This window comes from Perca flavescens, chromosome 21 (genome assembly GCF_004354835.1).
Source record: "Perca flavescens isolate YP-PL-M2 chromosome 21, PFLA_1.0, whole genome shotgun sequence".
Classification (NCBI taxonomy): domain Eukaryota; kingdom Metazoa; phylum Chordata; class Actinopteri; order Perciformes; family Percidae; genus Perca; species Perca flavescens.
The window spans coordinates 18,687,320-18,710,124 of record NC_041351.1 but is presented as its reverse complement, the minus strand read 5'-3'; the positions used below and the strand labels follow the sequence as shown (position 1 = coordinate 18,710,124).

Genomic DNA, 22,805 nt, shown 5'->3' with positions numbered 1-22,805 from the left:
TAAAAATGTGAACGTAGCCAACACAAACCGCCACTTTTAAATCGTTTGTGTGGCAGCATTTTGGATTCCTGGTGGAAACGCTGCACTAAGTAGGTGTGAAGAGGTTAGTTATGCAGAAGAGAAGCCAGTCATTTGTTGTCTTTAAAATAGTGTTAAAATCTTGTCTCGTCTCGTTCTTGTTAACCCAATATCGTGTATTGTCTCGTGAGCCGAGTGTCTCGTCACACTCCTAGTTTGCACAAAAGGCTCATCAGCAGTAGTTGTTTAAAGAGGGTTCATTGTTTCTCACTTCCTAACCTTTTTCTTTTAGATATTATGAAAACTTTGTCCAACATTTAGGCAGTTTCCATCCCCATTACAATTTGAATAAGTGTACATACTTGCAGTAGCTAAGCAGACAGTAGGCCAGCAGCTTGGGCTCCTTCCAGTTGGTGGCAGCCATGTTGTCTTTGCGATGCCTTTCCTGGAAGGCCTCACTCACCCAGACTCGCCTCAGCTGGCTGACCAATGAGTGCTGCCCTGCCAGCCAACCCTCATCATTCTTCACTATGATGCTGATAATCTAAGCAGAGGGGATGATAATGGAGAAGAAAAAAAGGTTAGAGGTCATATGATGGAATTACTGAGAGTTATGTAGTAATCAGATTAGGATTCAGCACCACTGACTAACCTGAGGGTTAGCTTTACACATATACATCTGACCTGTGTAATAAGTGTGTGTACAGGATATATAAATTGATAGAATTGTAATGAAAAAAAAATATATGTCTACCTTGATAGCCTGAAACTGCAGGTCCAATCTGGCTGTGGTGGTGGAGGGAGATCCAGGTCGAACAGTTGCTGCAGTGCCAGCTGGAACCAGCAGGGGGACGAAGCGGTTGGGATTAGAGGCCAGCACATCTCTTAGGGGCTTGGCATCTTTGTGTTTCAGAAAACTCTGTATTTAAATACATACACATACGTACTGTAAATATAACAAAATGACAGTAAGACTAGAGAGAACCGGGGTGACCTCTAGCGGCCCGGGTTTGAATCCAACCTGCGGCCCTTTTACTGCGTGTCATCCCTTCTCTCTCTCCCCTCTTTCTTGTCTATTCACTGTCACTATCGAATAAAGGGGAAAGCCTCCAAAACATAATCTTATATAAAAAAAATAAAAAAAAACTAGAGAGAACCATGTTTACTGCATTGGATCAACAACTGTAAAAACACATTTAAAAGAATTTTTACTGGGAGTGATCCGTCTCAATTTGGTGTTAACAGGACCACTGAGCCTCGAAACCCAATTTATCCCTGATTATAGCCCATTACTGAGGCAGCAAAATGCACTTTTAATGGAAAATGTGTCAATAAAAACAGTGAAGGGACTGCTACTTAGAGCTGCCAGAGTCTGACCATGAACATGCGGCTCCACTGGGGGTCGTTCAGCGTAGCCTCCATCATGAACAGCTCCACCGTCTGAGATGGGTGACGTGTCAGGAACTTGATCAAAGGCTCCCTGAATGGACTGCCGGCCTGGCACAGGAGGGAGTGAGGAGAGGAAAAATAGGAAAAAAGACAGAAATGGAAAAAATGGTAACTATTTCATAAAAGCAAAAGCACTTTCTTGTGAAGATCTGTGTTGAATTACAGAGTTTTAATGTGCCATTAACCCTATACATCAGATATAGATCAAATAGGATTAGAAGGCTTATCGCAGGATGTAGACATTAATATAATGAGATTATCAAGGGTTTTCTAGTATTTATTGAACAATTATTATACATTGCCTATAACATGGCTGAAGTAATTTACAACATTTCTGAAGTAATTCATCTCCAAGCCATTTTCCTCAGCTGTTCTATTGTATCAACTGATTAAGACTAAACTCTTTTTTTATTTTACTTGCTTTATTCATCTACACGGCACAACTGCCATGGAACATTACAATGAATAGAACTAGAAGATTTGGTGTCCTACCTCTATGAGCATGGCCCTCTCGGTCTTCATGACCACCTCCAGCAGAGGTTTGACCAGAGTCTGAGGTGCGGCTGGGATCAGGTGGAAAAGGTTAATGATGGCAGAACAGATCTTCATCTCCTAGAGAAATAGTCGGAGAAAAAGAGCGGAGGGAAGAAAGGAATGTATTTAAATTTTTTGGAACGATGATGGAACTACACGGACATCATTTCTGACAGACAGTCTTGATGGACAGCCGCTGCGGAAAGACGAGGATTAATTATCGTCAAACGACTGAAAATTCAATCTGTGCTCAGTTAACGTCCCACAGCAAAAGGCGCAGAGCACCACACTTGAATAAGTTCTTGAATTACACTGAGACAGGATACAAACAAACAGAGGACAGTATGAAACCTTGTATTATCGATATCTTAGAGGTGCAAAAGTCAAAGGGAACGTGGGAGGATTTCTAAAACAGTCAAAATGTGAGGTTAAAGGTTGAGATGACAGGAACAGTTCTGAAGACGACCACAGACACGGACACAGAAATACGGGTCAACTCCACCAGCACCACTACCACGACATTGGTTCAATTCACCAGCACAACATTGGTTCAACTACTGACAGAGAGTCACCAACAGAGGGCGCAACACCAGGTCACATCTCACCTCAACGCCCTCCAACGCAGGCTGTACCGGAACGGGAGACAATGATCAGAGTCAGCAGAGCAGTATGTGTGCTTTTTTGTGTGGCTGTGTTGTCTGTCTTTGTTCCATATGGAAGGTGAGCAGATAAGACAGGGTGATAATGAAATGAATGGACAGACAGCAGCAACCTTTATGATTGACCTCAGGAACAACTTTTCTCAGCGCTTGGTGAATAACAGGGCAGGGGTCATGCTGGAATGCCAGTCGAGCAACACAGAATCCTTGGCATTTGGAGGAAAAACACATCTGACAGATATCAGGTCATGACATTTTGTTTTGGTTAAACCCTTTCCGTTTTCTTTTTCTTTCATACAAGCTCTTTACTCCTCCTCACGCCTCTTTACTCCGCTCCATACTCTCCTCCTCTGTCAAAACCCGCTTTCATGCCTGGATGTCTTCAGACCATCCTCCTCAGTCTGGCTCCATCCCCCTTTTCTCCATTTTTTGTCATCTTTATCAGGCTTGGCTAATTGACCCCCTGACCCTGGCTTTATTGTCACTGCCAGCCTTGCTGTCAACACGCACAAAGACCACTGGTTAGAGGGAGGAAAAGACAAAGGGCCAATTTGCATCTAATTAAACAAGCCATTTTGAGATTGGGCAGTATGAACTCGCATAAAAAGAAGGGAGGAAAAAAATGGGCTTTATTTTTATGAGGGAGGGGCAGCTGGTTTTCCCCCTTCTTTCTCACTCACCTTTTCTCTGCCTTTACAAGGTTATCTGTCCGGGAGATAATGAGGAGACGCAGCGCTGGGCCCACCACAGCCTGCCTGGCGCCTAATTAATCATTGATTGTAATATGGCCACTCGCAACTCATCAGGGAGGAGGCCACAATGAGGAGGTGTTGACTACATGCGACTATGGCTTTGTGTGTATAAGGGGCAATTTCTCTGCCCCTTCCAGTGTGTGCTGTTTGGTTTAGGAGAAGCAAAGACTTTTAAAAGATGCCAGTAGACAGCTGTATATATTGACCTGCTACTACAGACTATAGCCCCTTTTCATGAATGTACTGCAAACCTGAAATTATCTAGACATCGTCCTCCATCACATACAGCTGTATGTGAGAACGCAAATGTCCGGAACAGTTGGACCCGACATTAAACAGACTTTACCCTGCCAGCTTCCAAGTACAAAGTCTGTGTAATGACCAATTGAGCCCACGTTTGAATGAAGCAGCTCATTGTCATGTGTGAAAGGGCAACTATAAACAACGTCCACACCTGATTCGCTGAACATTGTCCGTAGTTCATATGATAAAACAGCTGCTTCTTTATTGCATTCAAACTTCTACTAAAGTAAATGGAAGAAACAAGGGGCATCTGCATGTTATGAGTGATGAAAGATTAACATTCGTATTCCATTTCTTAGTGCTGTAAGGTGTGTGTATTGGACTGTCTGAACGTGTAATGTATACTTACACTGCCATCACTGCGCTGGCCTCCCTTGTGTGTTATTACAACCACTTCCATCCACTTCCTCAGATGTTGCTGAGAGAGACAGAGAGAGATGAGATTGAGACTGTGTGTTGGTGAAGTACATGTGTGTGCACGTTTGTCTAGCTCCATCGGTATGTCTGCATGTGGTATACCAGTTTAAATATTTACTAGAATATGTCATAGAAACAATACTCAAACATGTTGCGGCAATGAAAGTCTTGAACTACATTCTAGTAGGTTATGTTTTCATGATGATATTATACCTTTTACTACCGTTTAATGCGGTTGTAATTAATAATATTAATATTTTATTTAGTATAAGAAAATAAGAAGTATAGCAGTATATACTATAGTAGTATATAAAAGTAATTTTAAAGAGAAATTGCTTAGGTAATTTCTCACATATTTACACTTTTTCTTTATGAAAATACGAAAATGTATAAGGCAATATTGATTATACCTGCCGCAATCTTCAGTAGAATTTTATATATATATATATATATATATATATATATATATATATATATATATATATATATATATATATATACATATATACATACACACATATATATATATATATATATATATATATATATATATAAAATCAGATCTTTAGATAAAAAAAAAATAATCTACAGGTTCAAGACTAGCACCAACTGCCACAGTTAAAAGGTTTGGTTGTCATGTTGATGCCATGATGAACTGCATTATGTGCTGTCAAGAGTTTTGAATAAAAAATGTTGTGAGAGGAGGAGGAAGACCAAGGTCGAGGTTTCTCACCATCATCTGATCACAGAACTTGTCATTGAAGGAGTTGGGGAAAAGCCGTGTGACGGAGGTTAGGCGGTTCACCACGTTGAGCGTCAGGCTGCGGTAGTCACCCAGCATCATCAGTAGGGGCCGCATGTGAGTGTGGATCTGGTCCACCTCAATGGTTGCGCCTTCCAGGAACTACAACAGAGTATAGGGAAACATTTTTTTGCAATTTCAAAAACTTTAAAATTAAACTTTTTCGCTTAAATATGGCTCTACAGAAACTTTTGACATTATTATCCTAACTCAGAACACAGGCTTGTTTTGCTCTGACGTTGTCAGCTCGCTACCTCTTGTGTCTTTATTTAGGAACTAAGGCCACTCAAATGAGGGCATGACCAGCCATAAACAAGCACCCATGCCAACACCAAACACTGATGACACACACACACACACACACACACACACACACACACACACACACACACACACACACACACACACACACACACACACACACACACACACACACACACACACACACACACACACACACACACACACACACACACACACACACACACACACACGAGAGAATGATGCATGGCAGCCTCATTCATTTTTCTCTCACTGCTGAGAAAAAAAACCCTCCATCCTGTATCGATCGGGCCATGGCAACGCTCATTAGTGCTAGCAGGGAAGAGATGAAAGAATGGGAGGGAGCAGAGAACGGCTGTGCGGAAAAAAAAAGATAGTGAAAAGGAGTGATGATGGTAAAGACAGAAAATGAAGGACACAGAAATTGAAGGAAAAGGGACTTGAGATAGATGGATAGAGGATAGGATGGTATGGATACTTTGATGAATGGAACCACGACTGGTTCATGGAGAGTGTGATAAAGCAGAGGGAGGTCCATATGAAGATAACTGGGTGGGGAAATGGTGTGAGGGGAGGAATACCAGAGGGCCTCTAAGATGGCAAATTACATGAGTGATACAGATAAAAAACAAATGAAGCAGGGAGAAGGCGAAAAAAGAGAACCATGCAAACCAAGATAATAAAAAACTATACTTGGAAAACAAAAAGCACACCAATAACAAACTAAAAGGCTCTAAAATAATATAAGAGCAAATTTTACAAATAGATAAATTAAGAGAAGAAAGCATAATGGTGACACAGTAGAGTGCCATTTCAATGGTTCAATAGAAAATGTGATTTCACTAGTTTGAACTTGAGTAGATCGCTTCATAGCTTAAGGGCACAGTCTTTAATCCAGATTTAGAAAGGTCATGTCTGTGGATCTCAGGCGGTGTTTTTTGCTCAAAGGGAGTTGCAGTTGAAGTGAGTGATGTTAACACAGGTCTGAGCGTTCTAAGTAATCGATAAAGTCTTGAAATTAATTCAAAATCAATTTTTTTTAAACAGGAGCCAATGTTAAGATGCTTAGATGGGACAGAGACAAAGATGGTGTTGACAGGTGACAAAGATCTTGCAACAGGTGGCAGAGATTGTGGATTATAAGAATTTTAAAATGCAGCCTCCTTGAACAAGTAACAATTTCAAGCATAATATTTACTGTAAGTCATGATGTAATGTAGGGCTGCACAATGTGAGGAAAATATGTGATAACATTGAATATCACGATAATGACATTACTTGCGATTAGGGCTGTCACAATAACTCCTTTTTATAGTGCGATATATTGTCCCAAAATTAATTGCGATTAACAATATTATTGTCATTTTAAGACCATTTTATGCCACTGATTACCTAATGGCAATATGACAATACTGCAAGCACACTCTTTCCAAGATCAAAGAACATTTCATTCTTAAGAATATTGACATTGGAATCGGAATGTCAAAAAACATATCCTAAATAAATAATAAATACACCTTTGTTAACAGAAAGTGCTGTAGCGGCAGAGTAAAGGGAGATGTCTTTTATCTCCTTCAGAATGTCGTCTTTTACTTTGTTGTACAAAGATGGAATGGCAGTTTGGGAGATGTATGTTTCTTTAGCAATTCGTACTGTGTGTCTGTGTTGTGTGTGTGTGTGTGTGTGTGTGTGTGTGTGTGTGTGTGTGTGTGTGTGTGTGTGTGTGTGTGTGTGTGTGTGTGTGTAGACGCTGCCTGAGCGTTGCCTCTGCCTCCGACACAGAAAGCAGACGAGATGACAGAAGCGGCGCGATCAACTAAAATGTCAGTAACATTCATTTATATGTCAAAATGAATATACTCTTTATTTTTTTAATTAAAAAAAATTAGCAGTTGCAATATATTGCGTCACCAAAAGCTACCGAGCTCATTTCCATATATCCTACTTGCAATAAATAAAACCGATATTAAAGTGTACTCAGTTCTGCCTTTCTGCTGCCTTCCGTATTCTGCTAAAATACAACGAATCGCTTGTTAAATAAGTTGATTATAAAAGGCACCACTAACAAATAATGACAGTTGGATTTTAATGTGCAGTTTTTTACTGAGATTTTCTTTCAACTAAGGCAAACAATCTGTGTGTCTTTGGCGATATGTCGCAGCCTTTCACGGTGTGTTTATTGCGCCAGTTGATATCGCAATGACGATTAAAAACGATATATTGTGCAGCCCTAATGTAATGTGTAACCACCCAAATCCAAACCATTTACAAGCAACAAGAAAACAAAGAGAGATGTTGCACTGACCTTCCTCATACATGCCTCGCCCGCTTCCTGCAGTTCATTGTTGGTGGAGTTGAGGGCTTTAAACAGGGCAGCAATGATCTTCTCTCTGGACTGTGGCAAGTAGTTACAAGCTGCAAGGGCATCTAAACAAGAAATAAAGTAACATTCAACACAAGAGATGATCAAGTTGATACCATAATCATAAAACAGAAGTCAAATGATTTAAATACTTTAAGTAGTCATTTTAGTAGGATAGCTATTAATTCAATTCACACACACTGGTAAAATTAAGTTAAGTCAGAAAATATGGTCAGCAATAATTATCAAAACAGTCTTTGCTAACATGACAATAGTAAGACCATTAACTTATAATACAATCTGTCATATTAGGTTTCACAAAAACACAAAAGACGAAGAAAAAATTCAACAATGCATTGGACCAATATTAAGTTGAGCAGGTTCTACTCACTAAGAGCAGCGATGCGGAGGGGAACCAGTGAGGGAAGGCTCTTATAACAGGGCAGCTTCATCAGAGCAGCATCCTCTGCCTCACACAAGTTCAACAGCTAGAAGGAGGGGGGGGGCAAAGGTCAGAGGTCAATAATCAGCTAAAAGTAGTGATATAAGACATTTGTTTAATAGAGTCAACTGTTTGTAAAATGGTTAAGCCAGATGCACACACATTTCTCGTTTTATATATTTTGTGAAAATATGCTAAATCTAAGCCTGAGATGCCCTTGCAGTACAAAAAATTAACATTGTGCCAAAGTATGTCACTTGAATATAGTTTTAATATGGAAAAAAGAGCTATATATAAATAGCATAACAAATTTAAAAGAAACATTTAGGAAAAGTACATTTGATTAACGTCAGTGACTTTCATACCTCTGTGTAGAAGACCTTGTGCTCCATGACATTGAGGTCCATCGTAAAGAGGCGGGGCTGCAGGGTGGTGCAGAAGGTGTTGCCCTCCATCAGGCCGATCTGGGCGTTGGCAGGCTGGTGGCGGAGCAGGTGTTTCTTGGGGGGGACCATATCTTGCAACACCTGAAATTAAGGAAACCCCAATAAAACCATCAATTAATGCAAATTAAAAAGACAGACATTCTGTATTTCACACTCAGGTTTTGTTTTAAAATGGAGAAATTCTCAGAAGGCATCAGTCCAGAGTGATCAAACAAACTCCTTAATTGCAGCTATTTTGTGTTTAAGCTGAAATGCTTTTTACATCAAAAATGTCTTGCCTAGCATAACATTTATAGAAAACTTTACAGTCCTTGGTTTCACCTCTTTGTGTGGTTCCATGATGACAGTTACACTCTTGCCGGTGACCTGGGCTAGCACCTGCAGGGAGTGCATGGCCTGCTTTCTGACGGTTGAGTTGGGGGAGGTGACCTCTCGGACCAGGTCATGTGTGACCATATGGAAAGACTTGTCCTGGGCAGCCAGAAGCTCCTCAGTCTTTTCTTCATCTTTCAATGGAGTGGCACAGCGCACAAGCAACTGCTCCAGGGTGGTCTTAGCCATGGCTACTGCTCCATTTGACACCTTATTGCAAAAATCAATACGTTAGTAAGTACAATGCCACTGCAGTAAGTGGTGCAACAAAAGAGGAAAGTTACAAATTGTTACATCGCACCTGCTGCAAGACATCACGTGAACAGAAAAGTCGACAAACGCAGGTAAGTCAAACACCTAATCAATAAACGGAGGTGTCACTTCTACTAATGTTTTGCTAAATATTAGATTATTCAGTAATTTCCTCTTACCTCTCCTGTGAGGTCCATCATGACAAAGAGCAGGGCCTTGAGGAAGGTGAGCTGGTTCTGTAGCACCCAGATCAGAGGGAGTCTCTCCATTAGGAACTTAATGGACACCACGCCGCCGAGCTTGGCATACCAGGCCTGCTCATAGCAGCAGGCGCATAGTCGCTCCACAATGTAGGAGAACAGGGGCAGCTGGCATGCCTGAAGATGTAGACAAGACGCCAGGATGATTAACTGATTCCCATTTAAAAACAATCACATATGAAAAACCTACATCAAACACATGTTAGAATGATTATAAAATGGCAAAAAAGGTGTATCAGATGTTCACTTCAAACTTCAATATGTAAATGCAATAATCAGTAGGGCTGTGCTCGATTGAAGAAATTCTTAGTTGACTAACACTCATTCAATTGTTTCGACTAATCAATTAGTTGATTTAATCGACAGATCTGTAAATCTGAGTTTCTCCGCAAAGAGTCATGCAAAAGCGACACTTAAATTCTTGTGTTTACCAGCGATGTGCTCATACATTTCTTGGAAATAAATCATTCAGCATGAAAAAAGCATAAAACATGACTAATCGACTAAAGAAATCTAAGTTGACCGATTAGTCGACTAATTGACTAAGAGGGAGCAGCCCTAATAATCAGTTTGTCAGAATAACGTTTTCTGGGTTGATCTAGCACAAGATTGAGAGTAAAATATTTCCTAAGTTATATTAATTTCCAGCACAGTTTACCACAGTTACAAAACAATTGGCACAATGAGCATAAGTGCCAATGTCTTCATTACATTTACAAATAACTGAACCCTCCAACACTCTCCTTCCAGACACATACCCTCTCCTTGGAGCCAAGAATGATGCTGGCGACGTCGAAAATGACGGCCAGGGCCACTTCTCCAATCTTACAAAGCTCCTTCTCCTCGTAGGCCATGCAGATAGCTATGGCATCAATCAGAACCAGCGGATCCATGCCCTTTGAGCCGTTCTCCTCACTGTGGAACATGGCTGTGCTTGGCTGGCTGCCCAGCTGGTAGCTCGGCAGCAGGAACGGACCTGGGATCACGGGGAGGACAAGTGGAAAGAAACATGTTTAACGTGAAATATATGGATCTTAATATCGATTAAAAGATGTTACAACTATGTGTTACAATGCAAGTAACTCATACATTTCTATTATTCTTTTATTTTATGTCAAATACAAAATGAAAAAGCCAGAATGTTAATAAAACCAGAGAAAGGACAAAATTGGAAAGTGACTGATATTCTTGTGCAACTGGGAAACAATGCCAAAACAGAAAGCTAATATTAGATGTAGAGAATAGCAAGAGCACCAGTCCCTCACCACACTGCTGAGCCACAGCGACCATGGTATAATGGCGAATCAGGCTGGCCACGAAGGGCAGTGCGCTGGGCCTCAGGTCCTTTATCACAGCAGACATGAATGCCCCAGTCAGGGCCTGTTCAAAAGTTCTGCGGGCAGGCGTGTCTTGTGCTTTGTAGCGGTGAGAGATGATGACATTGGGGATCCACTTCTCAGCGAAGCTAACGGGGAGACAACCACACAATGAATTAGAGGATTACATATTAACAAGGAGGAAATAATAATATGTGGTAGTGCCACTGAAACCTTTAAGTGATTTGCGTTCTGCCCATTTGCAAATATTTCAAAGATAAAGATCCATGTCCATCGCCTGTCTGCAGTCCGTAAACCTGTAACTCTGATTTTCTCCGTCCTTAAACTTTCTCTCTCCTATGAGCTCTTTCTGCCGGTCTATTCCTATGCCTCGCTCTTTGTCCCCTGTTGGTATTTTTTGTTATTTACTGCAGCTGAAGGCAACTGGGCCTTGGTGTGATTGAGCAGCTGTTTTCTCCATGCTTGAGCTTGTGTTTTATAATGCCACACGCCAGAGGCAGGCCTGATGGATCGCTTCATTTCATTATTGCCATTTAAAAGACTGCTCTTTGGAGGAGGAGAGAGAAGAAGTGGAGGGGGAGGGAGGGAGAGTGGGGTGAGAGGAGCCAAGGAAGCGGGAGAAAGTAAGGGGCAGGATGGCTGACAGAAAGTCAGATAGATTGCCCTTCATTCATCCAGGGGCCTGCCACTCCAACACTGCTGTGTTGTCCCCAGTTGGCATTTCATGATTCGCTCTGTGTGTTGTTTTTTTTTCTTTTAAAACTGAAAGGGTATATTTACAGTCACAAATACTGATGCAAAGACTGATGTGTAAAGAAGTTGAAGGGAGACAGAGAGAGAGAAATAAAGGAGACAAAATCTTTCAAGAGAGAGGACACTGCAAATTGAGACATCTTACAAGAGGAGGGGGCATGCGCAGGCCCCCTGATCATAACTGACACACTTCATTATCCCCGCAGAAATGGGCACACAGACATATTCATGTGCATGTGTGTGTTAGTGCATAATGTCAAGAGAGTGTAAGGGGTATGGTGTAGCAAAAACAGACAGGGAAAAGTCAATAAGGCCCTGCCCGGGGATCAATGATGGTAATGTGACTAACCCTCCTAACAACCAACCCCCTTTCCTGTTTGTCTGTTCATGTATGTGTCTCTGCCTCGCAGTGAAGCCTGCCAGGGGGTGGGGGGCCTGCAAGTGCGTAATTAGCAACTCCCGCTCTTGAGACAGAATTGATGAGGCAGTGTGTGGTGGGGAGGGTGGTGGAGACGTGATGTGAGAGAATAAAAGGAGGGCATGTCAGCAGGTGGCGGGATAGGGGTGGAGGCAAGATGATACACACAGAGCTGGTGTGGTGAGTGGGCTGAGGAGAGGGTAGACAGGAATGGTGGGTTAAGCAGTGGGCAGGGTTGGAGATCAAGGTCAAGTTGAGTCGAGTAAAAGTTAAAGAGGGGGAGGATTGATCAGACTTGGCTGTGTATGGACTCAAACGTAGGGCTGGGTATCATTCAAAACTTCGATATCGGTACCAATAACAATACTGTAAAATTCACACTGGTTCCTGAACTATACTCATTTTTATATACCAATTTAATAACATTTTAAGAAAAAGAAGTTACAACACTGCACAGTCGCCTGTGACACACATTGTAGTCAAGCCTCTCAAAATACAACAGCAACATATGTGAGCCCCATCTCTGTACATACACTATAAGATCTTGATACAAGCATGCTGCATGCTTATTGGCTCACTTACGCCGATGAGATTTACTCCTTAGGTATTGAAATTCGGTATTGAATGACAAGGTATTTTTCGATACTATCAAAGTTCGGTACTCAGCCCTACTCAAACCCATGAGGCTGTATCATCTCCTGCCATTTGTGTAGACGTAATCGGACAGTTTGTATGAGAAATTCAATGTCAAGGACGTTCCTTAAAATATATCTGACAATTATTCTGTGGTAAAAAATAAATAAATAGCCTAACATATCTATAATCTAGCATTGATTACTGCATTACAACTGAAATAATATGAATTCATTGTAAAGGAATACCACAATAACCACAACATCTAGGCGTAAGCCACGGTCAAAATCAAACCCAGAATGTTTACTTACTTGGGATGAGACAGAAGCTGGTAGAGAGCGTGCTTGTTGTCATCCAGGCTGGTCATGGCCACCAGGAAACACTTAATGACCTCCCAGGCCTGTCGTCTGTAGTAGGGCTCTGTGTTGGCACTCTTCAGACAGTCTAGAGCGGTCTCTATCGCCTTGAAAGGAATATACCAGACAAATCTTAGTTTAAAATAGTTACCATTTTATATTCTGAAAACACAAGTTACTATGTTGCAAAATGCCAATATTCCATATTATTAATATGCACATTAAAATGCGATATGCAACTATACGTGCGATTCATTTGCAGGAAGTAACACAGTGCGCCATCTGGCCGAGCAAAGGTCATTATGATTTCTACATTATGGGCTGACATGCCACAGCAGCCAGGCACTTAAAAAGGGAGAAAATTAGCTAATTAATGCCACTCAGAACAGAGCGGAGAAGATGAGGATGATGAAAGAATAGAGGGAGGGTGAGCGGAGAGATGAGGGCACAGCAGAATTAAATTGTAGACCTGTCAGTGTATTAGGATATGAGGATATTTCTGTCAGGACTGACACTCTGACGAGTATTATATTACTTTAGATATGAAATTGAAGGGGACATTAAGACAATTTTGAATGCAAATTTGCAGAAAAGACAGCTTTGTACTCAAATCTTTTAAGGTTTAAGGTGGTATCATATGGTGGTTCATATACACTTTTGATTGTTTTACTCGTACAACCTTGAAGAGATTCAAGTTATTCAAATCACTGGTATTTGATCTCTGTTTTACCTTACAGCACTTTAAACTGCCTCTCCCTCAATGTGCCATCCATCCATATGGCTGTATCATGAGCCTGCTAGAGATTCATGCCTTCAGCCTGTGCGGCAAGTGAGTGTGTGAGACAGAGTGTGTGCTGCCTGCGCCCATGATGACGGCAAACACACAGATGGATAGCCAGAAAGAAGGAGCAGCCATTAGTGAGAGTAAATAATGCCGTCATGGTGGCCCAGACTAGATTGATGATTACTGACTGGGGATGAGGAGGAGAAACGGGAGATGAATTTAATTACCTGGAGGACACACACATCTCCTCACTCACTCTCTCACACACACACACACACACACACACACAAACCCCTGACAAGGATATATTGCTCTCAGTGGAGCACAATAATGAGGAATATCAAGCTCTTTTACGTTTTAATTATTTATTTCTAAAACTGAAATACAAAAGGTAAAAAGGGAGACTGATTTCAGGAAATGTACTTTCCTCCTCAGAGATCTGCAAACAACTTAACAAAGCAGAGAACATAATGCAAGCATTCGCTGCCAATGATGTGGTCTTACCTTCTCCATGGGTAGCTGTATGGACGCCTTGCAGTCAGTGAATTCGGCCTTGATGCTAGGTCCCTGGACCTCAGTCACCACATAATGCAGCCTCTGAGACTCTTTCAGCATCTTCCTGTTGCTGCCACCGAACTTTCCCAACACCCGGTAGGCTACATGAGAGATGCTCTCAGCCGGGTTACGGAGGGTACGCCACAAGGCCTGCAGCAAAGGAAGAGAAGGAGCCAAATTTTTAGCTTTAGTGTTGACAGGAAATAACAGAAGAAGGGAATTATACTGTAGGAGTTAAAAGGGCAGATCACGGGGGCTAATAAGTCACTGTAAGTTCTAAGCTACTATATATTAATAGCAATGAAGTCATAATTCAACTAAAACTACATCTATTTATTTGGCTCTATTTTTACCAGTGCCGAGCTAGCGGAATGAAAAACATGACTTCGTGTTGTGGGCGGGAATCACCCTACACAGTTCAGCAGTATTGTGCTGAAGAGGTGTGTGACACGTTATTATGGATCCCACGTAACTTCTAGATAAGTCCCGCCCTACGAAAGCCGCCCAATTGGTTGGGTTTAGGCATTGACCTTGAGTAGTTAAGGTTAGGGTAGCCAACTGGTCAGGGGATAGGACCTGAAAAAATCGGTTTCTGTTACCTTGCGCAAGCATGGATGCCAGGCCAATAGGAGCGTGTGAATGCTATTCAAGAGCAGGTCTTGCCTAGATGTTGCGTGGGTTCCATAATAACGCGTGTCTGACTGATCCTGGTACAGTGCATGGTCTGCAGATATAGGCAGATCCTCTGTTGACCACTAGAGGGCAGATATGCTGACTGATATTGAGAGAATGGTCTAAAGATTGGATACACTGTAAATTAGTTACTTGTAGGATCTAAATGTGCGCTGCCGGGCACCTCAGTAAAAATGGCATTGGGCATGATGATAAGAACAACCCCCCACCTGCATGAGCTCAGCCCTGACAGGCTGAATGTGGTCGTAGAGGAAGTCAGGCTGAAGGTTGTCCACACAAAGCTCCAGGGTGCGAAGGCCCTGGCTGACCAGAGTCTGAGAGCCATTGAGGGCAGACACCAGCGGATCCATGAGCATGGGTAGGTACGGCAGCAAGGAGCTCAGACGCACTGGCACCGTCAAACACAACTCCACGAATAGATCCTTCATGTGCTGTTTGTGAAGGCCACTCTGCAGCATGTTCAGACCTAATAGGGGAGATTGGAAAAGGTGGGGTGTACTTTTTCACATTCAAATATGACTCATCTTCAATTCAGAGGATTGGTGTGTGAGATGTTACCTTGCAGCAGGTTAGGTAGAAGGGGTAGGAACTCCTGGTAGAGCAGATCATGACTGCCTCCACCAATGGAGCGGAAGAGAGCCCGGAGAAGCAGGAAGTAGTTGTAGGGTTCCTTAGCTGATTGGGCCAGCTCCATGGAGCTGTTCACAATCTTGTGGAGGTGTGGCTGAGGAAACAGGGACAGCATTATTAATCAAAAGTGACAAAGAAAAAAAAAAAACTAGTCCGACAAAAACATCCACTTACCTTGAGCATCTGCTCATTTTCAGCAGCAAACAGTGACACAGAGCCAAATACTAGTTTGAAGAGTTTGAGGTAAAGGTTTGAGAGCTCAACATTGGAGCCCATCTCTGGTAGTCTCTCAAGAAGATACTCTACTAGGATGGTGGCAAATAGAGCAGACGTTGACAAGTTGGCCAGGAAAGAATTTGCCACAATCTGGGAAACAACAGAAAAAACAGGAAAAGACTTGAGCACAAGTGATGAATTAAGACTGAAGACCTTATTATCTGAATTGTTACATATTGACTTTTATTACTTGTGACAAAAACATATTACCTGGGATACAAAACTAATTCACACATTGTTTATATAGGAGATAGCATGTACAAAGAATTTCAGCCTTTGGCCGACAATAAAGTTGTATCGTATCGGATCGTACCTGCAGTGCATAGTTCTTCGAGATCCTCTCCACCATGTACGGCACAGTTGTCTGAAAAATCTCCTTGAATGTGAGGGGGTTCATCATGGTGAAGACCCCGGCAAAGTGCTCCAGAACTTCCTTCTCCTCCTTCATGCGTACAGTCTGACAGTTGGCCACCCTGATGTACGTCTGCTGGTTATTGGCAACCTGAACCTGGTCAGGAGAAACATCAGCTGTTTCACTGGGCTGCTGTTGGGTTTAAATCATTCTATTTCTGAGAGCCATGTCTTACTGACATATGCTTATTTGTTACAGTGTAACTCTCGCCAAAATGCAACCTAGGGTGTTTTTGTGAATGTACCCGAGTCAAACTTTTAACGTTTAAAAGCGTAATTAGGACGGAAACACCACTTTTAAGATTTACAGTATTTTAGTTTTTCGGTCAAATGGCCTTTTGAATGGGAGTGCTAGGGTCACTGCTATGATAGCATCAAAATCGCCATTTTTAAAACACTAAGAAGGGTCGACACAACATGAAACTTTGCTCAAAGTCTCACCAGGGGCTCTGCACCTTAACGAAAGCATTGACAACATTGTTTGTGTACACAGAGTTTACTAAAAAGAAAGGTTTTGAACAACTCCCTGTAGCTGTTGACCTTGTAGTTGAAAAAGGAGCCTCATATAAGAATGACATTTCCTCCTATGGAGTACAGCTACAGCAACTTGTTCAAAACCCTTTCTTTTCAGTAAACTCTGTGTAAACAAACAATGTTCTCAGTGCTCAAGTTCATGTGTAGAGCCCCTGGTGAGACTTTGAGCACACTTCTTAGTATTTTAAAAATAGCGATTTTGATGCTATCATAGTAGTGCCCCTAACACTCCCATTCAAAAGGCCATTTGACCGAAAAACTAAAATACGGTAAATCCTAAAAGTGGCGTTTCCATCCTAATTATGATTTTAAAACTAAAGTTTGACTCTGTTACATTCACAAAAACACCCTAGGTTGCATTTTGGTGTTTCTATCATTACACCAATGAAAATAGTGATGGTAAAGTTCTCTAAAGATCTTTGGCTGTACCTGGTAGATGTCCAAGGCCTGCATGGCGTATTTTACCAGCTTAATGTAGATCTGTGTCTCCTTTGGCTGAAGCTGCTTGTTAGGAATGAATTGAGCCTCTGGGAAAAAGTAAAATAAAAATAAAAACAGAAATTAGTGCATGTAGGTAAATCCAAATTTCATCAAACAATCATCAATAGATGTGCATTTATATGACACATGACACATGCCTGTGTCATCTCACCTCCTGGGGCCTTGCAAGAGGTGATGCCCCAAGTAATTGTCTTTACGCCGCACACCAGAGTCTTGACTAAGCTGCGGCAGTCCGACACCTGAAAGGTCTGCTTCTCTTCCTTCTCACCAGTTCGGTCAAAGGACGTTGTTGGGGGTGGAGGCGGCGCGGCAACGGGCGTAGGAGGAGCGGGAGGTGGAAGAGCGGGGGTGGTGGATGGGGTGGGTGTGGCTGGTACCCCGGGTAACACCCCTGGGTCGACCACACCCATCTCTGACTGAGGCTTGCACTTTTTGAAGATGGAGACAAGCTGGTACCGTGCAATGGTGTGAAACTTCAGCACAAACACCTGATTTATAGGAAAGTGAGAGAGAGAGGGGAAAATGACTCAACATTTCTTTATGAATGTTAACGTAATATACATCAGTGTCTTGTCTACGGATCCAAGCTCTGGGCTACCTACCTCCAGCATCCTCATCAGGATGTCTCGTCCATTGCCGTTCTCTTGCTCCGACTTTGACCGGATGCAGTCTACCAGGTTAAGCAGCAGCTTGCAGGACATGGTCTGGATGTTACTGGGAAGTGACTCGTCATCAATGTTCTTGGCGAAGAGCTGCACAGCTAGGGATAAATCTGTCAGGGGCAAGTTCTGACGAACGTGGTGCACCAGGTCTGCTAGTGTGCTGTAGGCCAAGGGTCTGGAAAGTAATGGAAACATGTAACAATGACATTTGGAGCGGAACTATAATTATATTTCATATCTAAATAGTAGTGAAAACCGAAAAACAGTGTGCTCCAGTGAGCTGGCAGAAAAAGTAATAATCAGGAAAGCAGAAGACAGGAAATGTTTAACAGATATGGAAAGTAGATTTTGGGATGCAATTGGCACTGCGGGGGAGATGTGGAGGAGAAAGGGAGAGAAAGTGAGCTAATGAGTGACACTGGTAGTCCTGCCAGATCTCAGCTAACTGCCTTGTTTCCTATGTAGTACTAATGTGAAATGACAGCTATTTTGTTGAAGAGGTGAGCTAGTTTGGCATTCTGAAGAGGGTCAACAAGGTGGGGATGTGTGCGCAGCATGCCCTCGTGACATGCACGTGTACATGACAACTTGACAGTGCGATCTGCGCTGCAGTGTTGGAGTTAGCTTCCCTGAGAATTTCAGCAACAGAGAACTGCCTGATTAATATGCTAAGACTTCTTAACATGCACCTGGCTGAGCCATCAACCACAAGAGAGAAAGGGTACTGACACAAAGGAGATCAAATGATGGTGAGCATGCACAAAACTCACCTAAGAGTCTCCCGAGCGGTGTAACCAGAACCGATCAGGATGGATTCATCGAAAAGTTTGTCCATACAAGGTATAAACTCTGAAACAAAACAGGATAATTTTATATTATATGATACATAATATTCAATTTGTTTAGATTTATTTATATACATATATTTATGTTGACTTGCTCGGATAGATTATATATATAACCTATGTTGAAATATGTTTTTGATGTACAGGGGGATATGAGAAATAACCAAATAAGTGGCCGGGTTGGCTAAGTGGTAGAGCAGGTGCACATGTACTGAGAGGTTTATGCCTTGACACAGAGGTCCATGGTTCAAATCCGACCTGTGACAATTTCCTACATGTCTTCCCCCTCTCTCACCTAGCTGTCCTGTCAAAAATTAAGGCAGAAAAGCCCCCCAAAAAAAAGAGAAGAAATAACCGAATAATGAAACCTGTTGTTATAATGTCTGTTTGATTAAATGTAATAATAACGGTCACTGTCCCTTCCCCTGCTTTGGCAAGTAGAGAACTGTCACTAAAACACCTAGTTATTGTTAGATAGTTTCCTCAGTTTTCTGCAACTCCACAATGTCAAATCTCTTGCAGAAAATGTGCCAAATAACTGACAATGGTTTGAGCAACTCACAGTATAATTCAGAAAATCATCCAAAATCATACCTGCCAACACTCCCGTTTTCCCCCCATTTTTTTTTTAAGCCCCATCTCCTGGATCCCTCCCTTACGGGAAACTCCCGTAATTTGCATGGCCCAAACTCCTTTATAAATAATCGGACCAATGTGTTTGTCTAATGTTGACCAGTTGCCAGGTCCTGTATGAAACTCATCCTATTCACACACCATATATAATTTTCAACCCATCACCTCAACCTGGCAACCTATAACCAGTAATGCCACGCAACGCGTTACTCTAATCTGAGCACTTTTTTCAGTAACGAGTTATCTAACGCGTTACTATTTCCAAACCAGTAATCAGATTAAAGTTACTTATCCAAGTCACTGTGCGTTACTATTTTTGTCATTTTCCTTAGTAAAAAAATATATTTTTGCTTTCTTCTTGCGTCTCGGGGAGTGAAGTCACGTTTTCAGCATGAGGACAGTTCACGTGTACCACGCAGCGACACAATACAGTCACTATTTTGAGTTAGTGTCAGCTAAAGACGGCAATATTAAGTATTTTGTACACTCTGTGCGACAAAGTGCTATCTAGCTACAAAAACACTACATCAAATTTGAAGAAAAATTTGGAGTCGCAGCACTGCAGTCAAACTTACAGAGCAAGTCCCACCAGGTGGTGCGAAACCAGTAAGTGTGGGAGAGTTGAAGAAGTTGGTCGGGCAGTAGGCCTATGTTGTAGCGGAAATGCTGCCCTTAAACACCGTTGACTCGCTCTCTTTCGTGCCATAATAATCCAGATCCTACTACTGGCAATGCCAAGCTGCCTCACAGTAAACCGGTTGTCATTTTCATGTTGAGGCTGTGGGGGTGTTGTCGGCAGTTGCTGAATTTAACTTATAAAGTAACTTGTAATCTAACTTTGTTACTTTTAAAATCTAGTAATCTGTAAAGTAACCAAGTTACTTTTTCAAAGTAACTGTGGCAACACTGCCTATAACCCAGTTGCGCAGTTGATCTCAAAGTTCAGACCCGAAAGCGAGCCGATAAAAATGTCAGGTGAAGGCGGTGTTCCCGCTAAGAAATCGAAATATAGCTGTAAATTTCAACAGTGTTGGGCACAACAATTTACATCCATCCTAGTCATATCGACAACCTCCACGCTTTTTGTAAAGTGTGGTCGCAGTGATTTTAACGTAGCGCACGGTGGGAAAAGTGACATTACCCACCACATTAAATCACAGCGGCACTTACAGTACACTTAACAGTAATGCACCCCCCACCCAAAATGTGTATAGTTGTCTCAATATTTCACTGATGGGTGGTTGAGCTTTTATTCCATTTCATTCAGTCTCTCTCTTTTCACCGCTCAGTCACCAAATCAAAATGAGGTATAAGCCACAGTTTGACAGCTAAGAACTCAAATTACTACATTGCGGTTGTATGCCTCTGCCAATCAGTCAAGTCGCAGTCAAATCCATGTCTGTCCACACTCATATATGTAGTGAGAACTTGGGTGTATGTTTTGGCGAAACATGGAAGCTTCACACGCATCATCAACAACGGCAGCAGAGAAGATCTATACAATCACCACGGTTTCAAGATTAGTGTCACTAATTCAGTATTTGACCAAATGTCTCCCCTACTGTTCCTGAGTTATGGTCTTAAATAATGGCCAGAAAAGTTTGTGATCATGATGTCACAGTGAAGTTGACCTTTTGGATATAAACTAATCATTTTATCCTATTAAATATATGTGTGACATTTTGTCACAATCAGTGTAGGAATTCTTGAGTTATGGCCAAAAACGCGTTTTGAATGGGACAGATGGACGCACAAAGAAATAAAATTCTCATTTTCCTGTTTTACACTAGTTTACGTGTGTGTGTGTGTGTGTGTGTATATATATATACATACGGCTACGTAGGTCCGTTGTAAGGATGTGCTTGGCTGCAATAAGCAGTTCCTTGCGGAGGTGAGCAGTCTCAGAGGGGCAGTTGGTCAGCAGCTGCAGCATGCCCTTTACCATCTGCTGAGAGTACTTCCCTACCAGGTCCTGATAGGGTAGACACACACATACAACATATGATTAAAAGCACAATTTATTCTAAAAATGATTGTATATTGAAGCAAGCTATGTGTGGAAAAAATAATTACCAAGTCAATACCAATACAAGTCAAATGTTTGAGCAAGTATTCAATTTTATATATTTTTTGGACAGGCAGGGTGTCTGTAACAGCACAAACAACAGTTCACTAAATCCCCTAATAGAATTCTTCTAGGTGGGTTAGAAGTTGGTATCATCAGTGTTTTTGATGTTTGTGCCAACTGTCTGAGTTTTTACTGTCTTTAAACACTGTTCCTGATAATGTCTGCACACTGTCGGTGTAGCAGGAGCTAGCTTTAGAGGAAATTATTAGGGCCATTCATTCTTGTTCAGTGTGGACAAACTAAACAAAGTAAATGTAGTTCTTAATTTAATTTTCAAAGTGTCTGTTTTACATCACATTATGTTACATTTTGCTTCCTGTCAATCACCTGACAGCCACAAGAAGTAATAATATCCAGAAAACAATCCTTCAAAACATGTCTGCTGGATTTATAACATCTACATCTTTATGTTCTGGGGATCTTTGATAGTGCTTAATATTAAGGCAAGGCGAGGCAATTGTATTTGTATAGCATATTTCAGCAGGGGTGCAACTCAATGTGCTTTACATAAAACACTAAAACATTAGAAGTTCAATAAAAAATTAAAAATAGTTAATACAGAATTAAAACAATTCGTACAAAAGAAAATTTTAAATATTAGGCCAAGTTTGACAAGAAAGCCAAGCACTTAAAAGTATGTATGTATGTATGTATGTATGTATTTTCAATGAGTCATTGTGTCTTAAAAGGAAAATAGTTATTTATAGTTGAAGCCCTTTCATTTTCATTGTATGGTTTTTCTCACTATTATTTGGCAAAGTGTTTCGATCGATAGATAGATAGAAACACTTTGCCAAATACTTGTGAGAAAAACCATACAATGAAAGTGAAAGTGATAGAAAAAACACTTTGCCAAATACTGGTGATAAAAACCATACAATGAAAGTGAAAGGGCTTCAACTATAGAAGACACAATGACTCACTGAAGCTATTTAAAAAGAGAAAACGGATGCAACACGCAGTCATCAAACAGGTGTACCTGGTAGATTCGGATGATGTAGGCTAGAAATGACAGAGTCTTGATCTGCGCAGCAATGAAGTCTGCATACAACTCCTTGTTATAAAGCTTGTGTTGCCTGCAAAGGAAACCGCACAATTTACATATAAAAGCCATTTGGTCCCATTAAAGACATTAATGATGTCGTACACCTGCAGTAGGTGGCAATTACAGGGGTTGAAATTGTGTGTCTACATATGGGACTCCATTCTACATGGGCAACTTGATTGTTTTGCATCACAGCTGTTACTGCATGTCAGGAAGACACTCTCTCTGTACTTGCAATAGACTGGTAGGGGTATTTTTTTC

The 22,805-nt window shown here is 41.5% G+C and overlaps 1 protein-coding gene across 1 annotated transcript in view; it reads right to left on the bottom strand.

Annotated features, from left to right (window-relative positions):
- The window catches only part of trrap (transformation/transcription domain-associated protein), a 96,746-nt gene that overhangs the window by 68,349 nt on the left and 5,592 nt on the right, over positions 1 to 22,805 (bottom strand). Inside the window, exons 11-35 of the mRNA XM_028566965.1 lie at positions 22,479 to 22,575; positions 21,205 to 21,343; positions 18,664 to 18,742; positions 17,834 to 18,068; positions 17,383 to 17,719; positions 17,160 to 17,257; positions 16,099 to 16,293; positions 15,684 to 15,875; positions 15,438 to 15,603; positions 15,089 to 15,345; positions 14,136 to 14,336; positions 12,803 to 12,954; positions 10,616 to 10,815; positions 10,109 to 10,326; positions 9,270 to 9,467; positions 8,788 to 9,048; positions 8,386 to 8,547; positions 7,970 to 8,066; positions 7,522 to 7,643; positions 4,866 to 5,036; positions 4,065 to 4,133; positions 1,960 to 2,079; positions 1,396 to 1,515; positions 773 to 937; positions 381 to 562 (exon numbers count right to left, since the gene is read on the bottom strand). Coding sequence (XP_028422766.1) covers positions 381 to 562; positions 773 to 937; positions 1,396 to 1,515; positions 1,960 to 2,079; positions 4,065 to 4,133; positions 4,866 to 5,036; positions 7,522 to 7,643; positions 7,970 to 8,066; positions 8,386 to 8,547; positions 8,788 to 9,048; positions 9,270 to 9,467; positions 10,109 to 10,326; positions 10,616 to 10,815; positions 12,803 to 12,954; positions 14,136 to 14,336; positions 15,089 to 15,345; positions 15,438 to 15,603; positions 15,684 to 15,875; positions 16,099 to 16,293; positions 17,160 to 17,257; positions 17,383 to 17,719; positions 17,834 to 18,068; positions 18,664 to 18,742; positions 21,205 to 21,343; positions 22,479 to 22,575 — 4,233 coding nt within the window. The remainder of the gene's footprint in view (positions 1 to 380; positions 563 to 772; positions 938 to 1,395; positions 1,516 to 1,959; positions 2,080 to 4,064; positions 4,134 to 4,865; positions 5,037 to 7,521; positions 7,644 to 7,969; positions 8,067 to 8,385; positions 8,548 to 8,787; positions 9,049 to 9,269; positions 9,468 to 10,108; positions 10,327 to 10,615; positions 10,816 to 12,802; positions 12,955 to 14,135; positions 14,337 to 15,088; positions 15,346 to 15,437; positions 15,604 to 15,683; positions 15,876 to 16,098; positions 16,294 to 17,159; positions 17,258 to 17,382; positions 17,720 to 17,833; positions 18,069 to 18,663; positions 18,743 to 21,204; positions 21,344 to 22,478; positions 22,576 to 22,805) is intronic.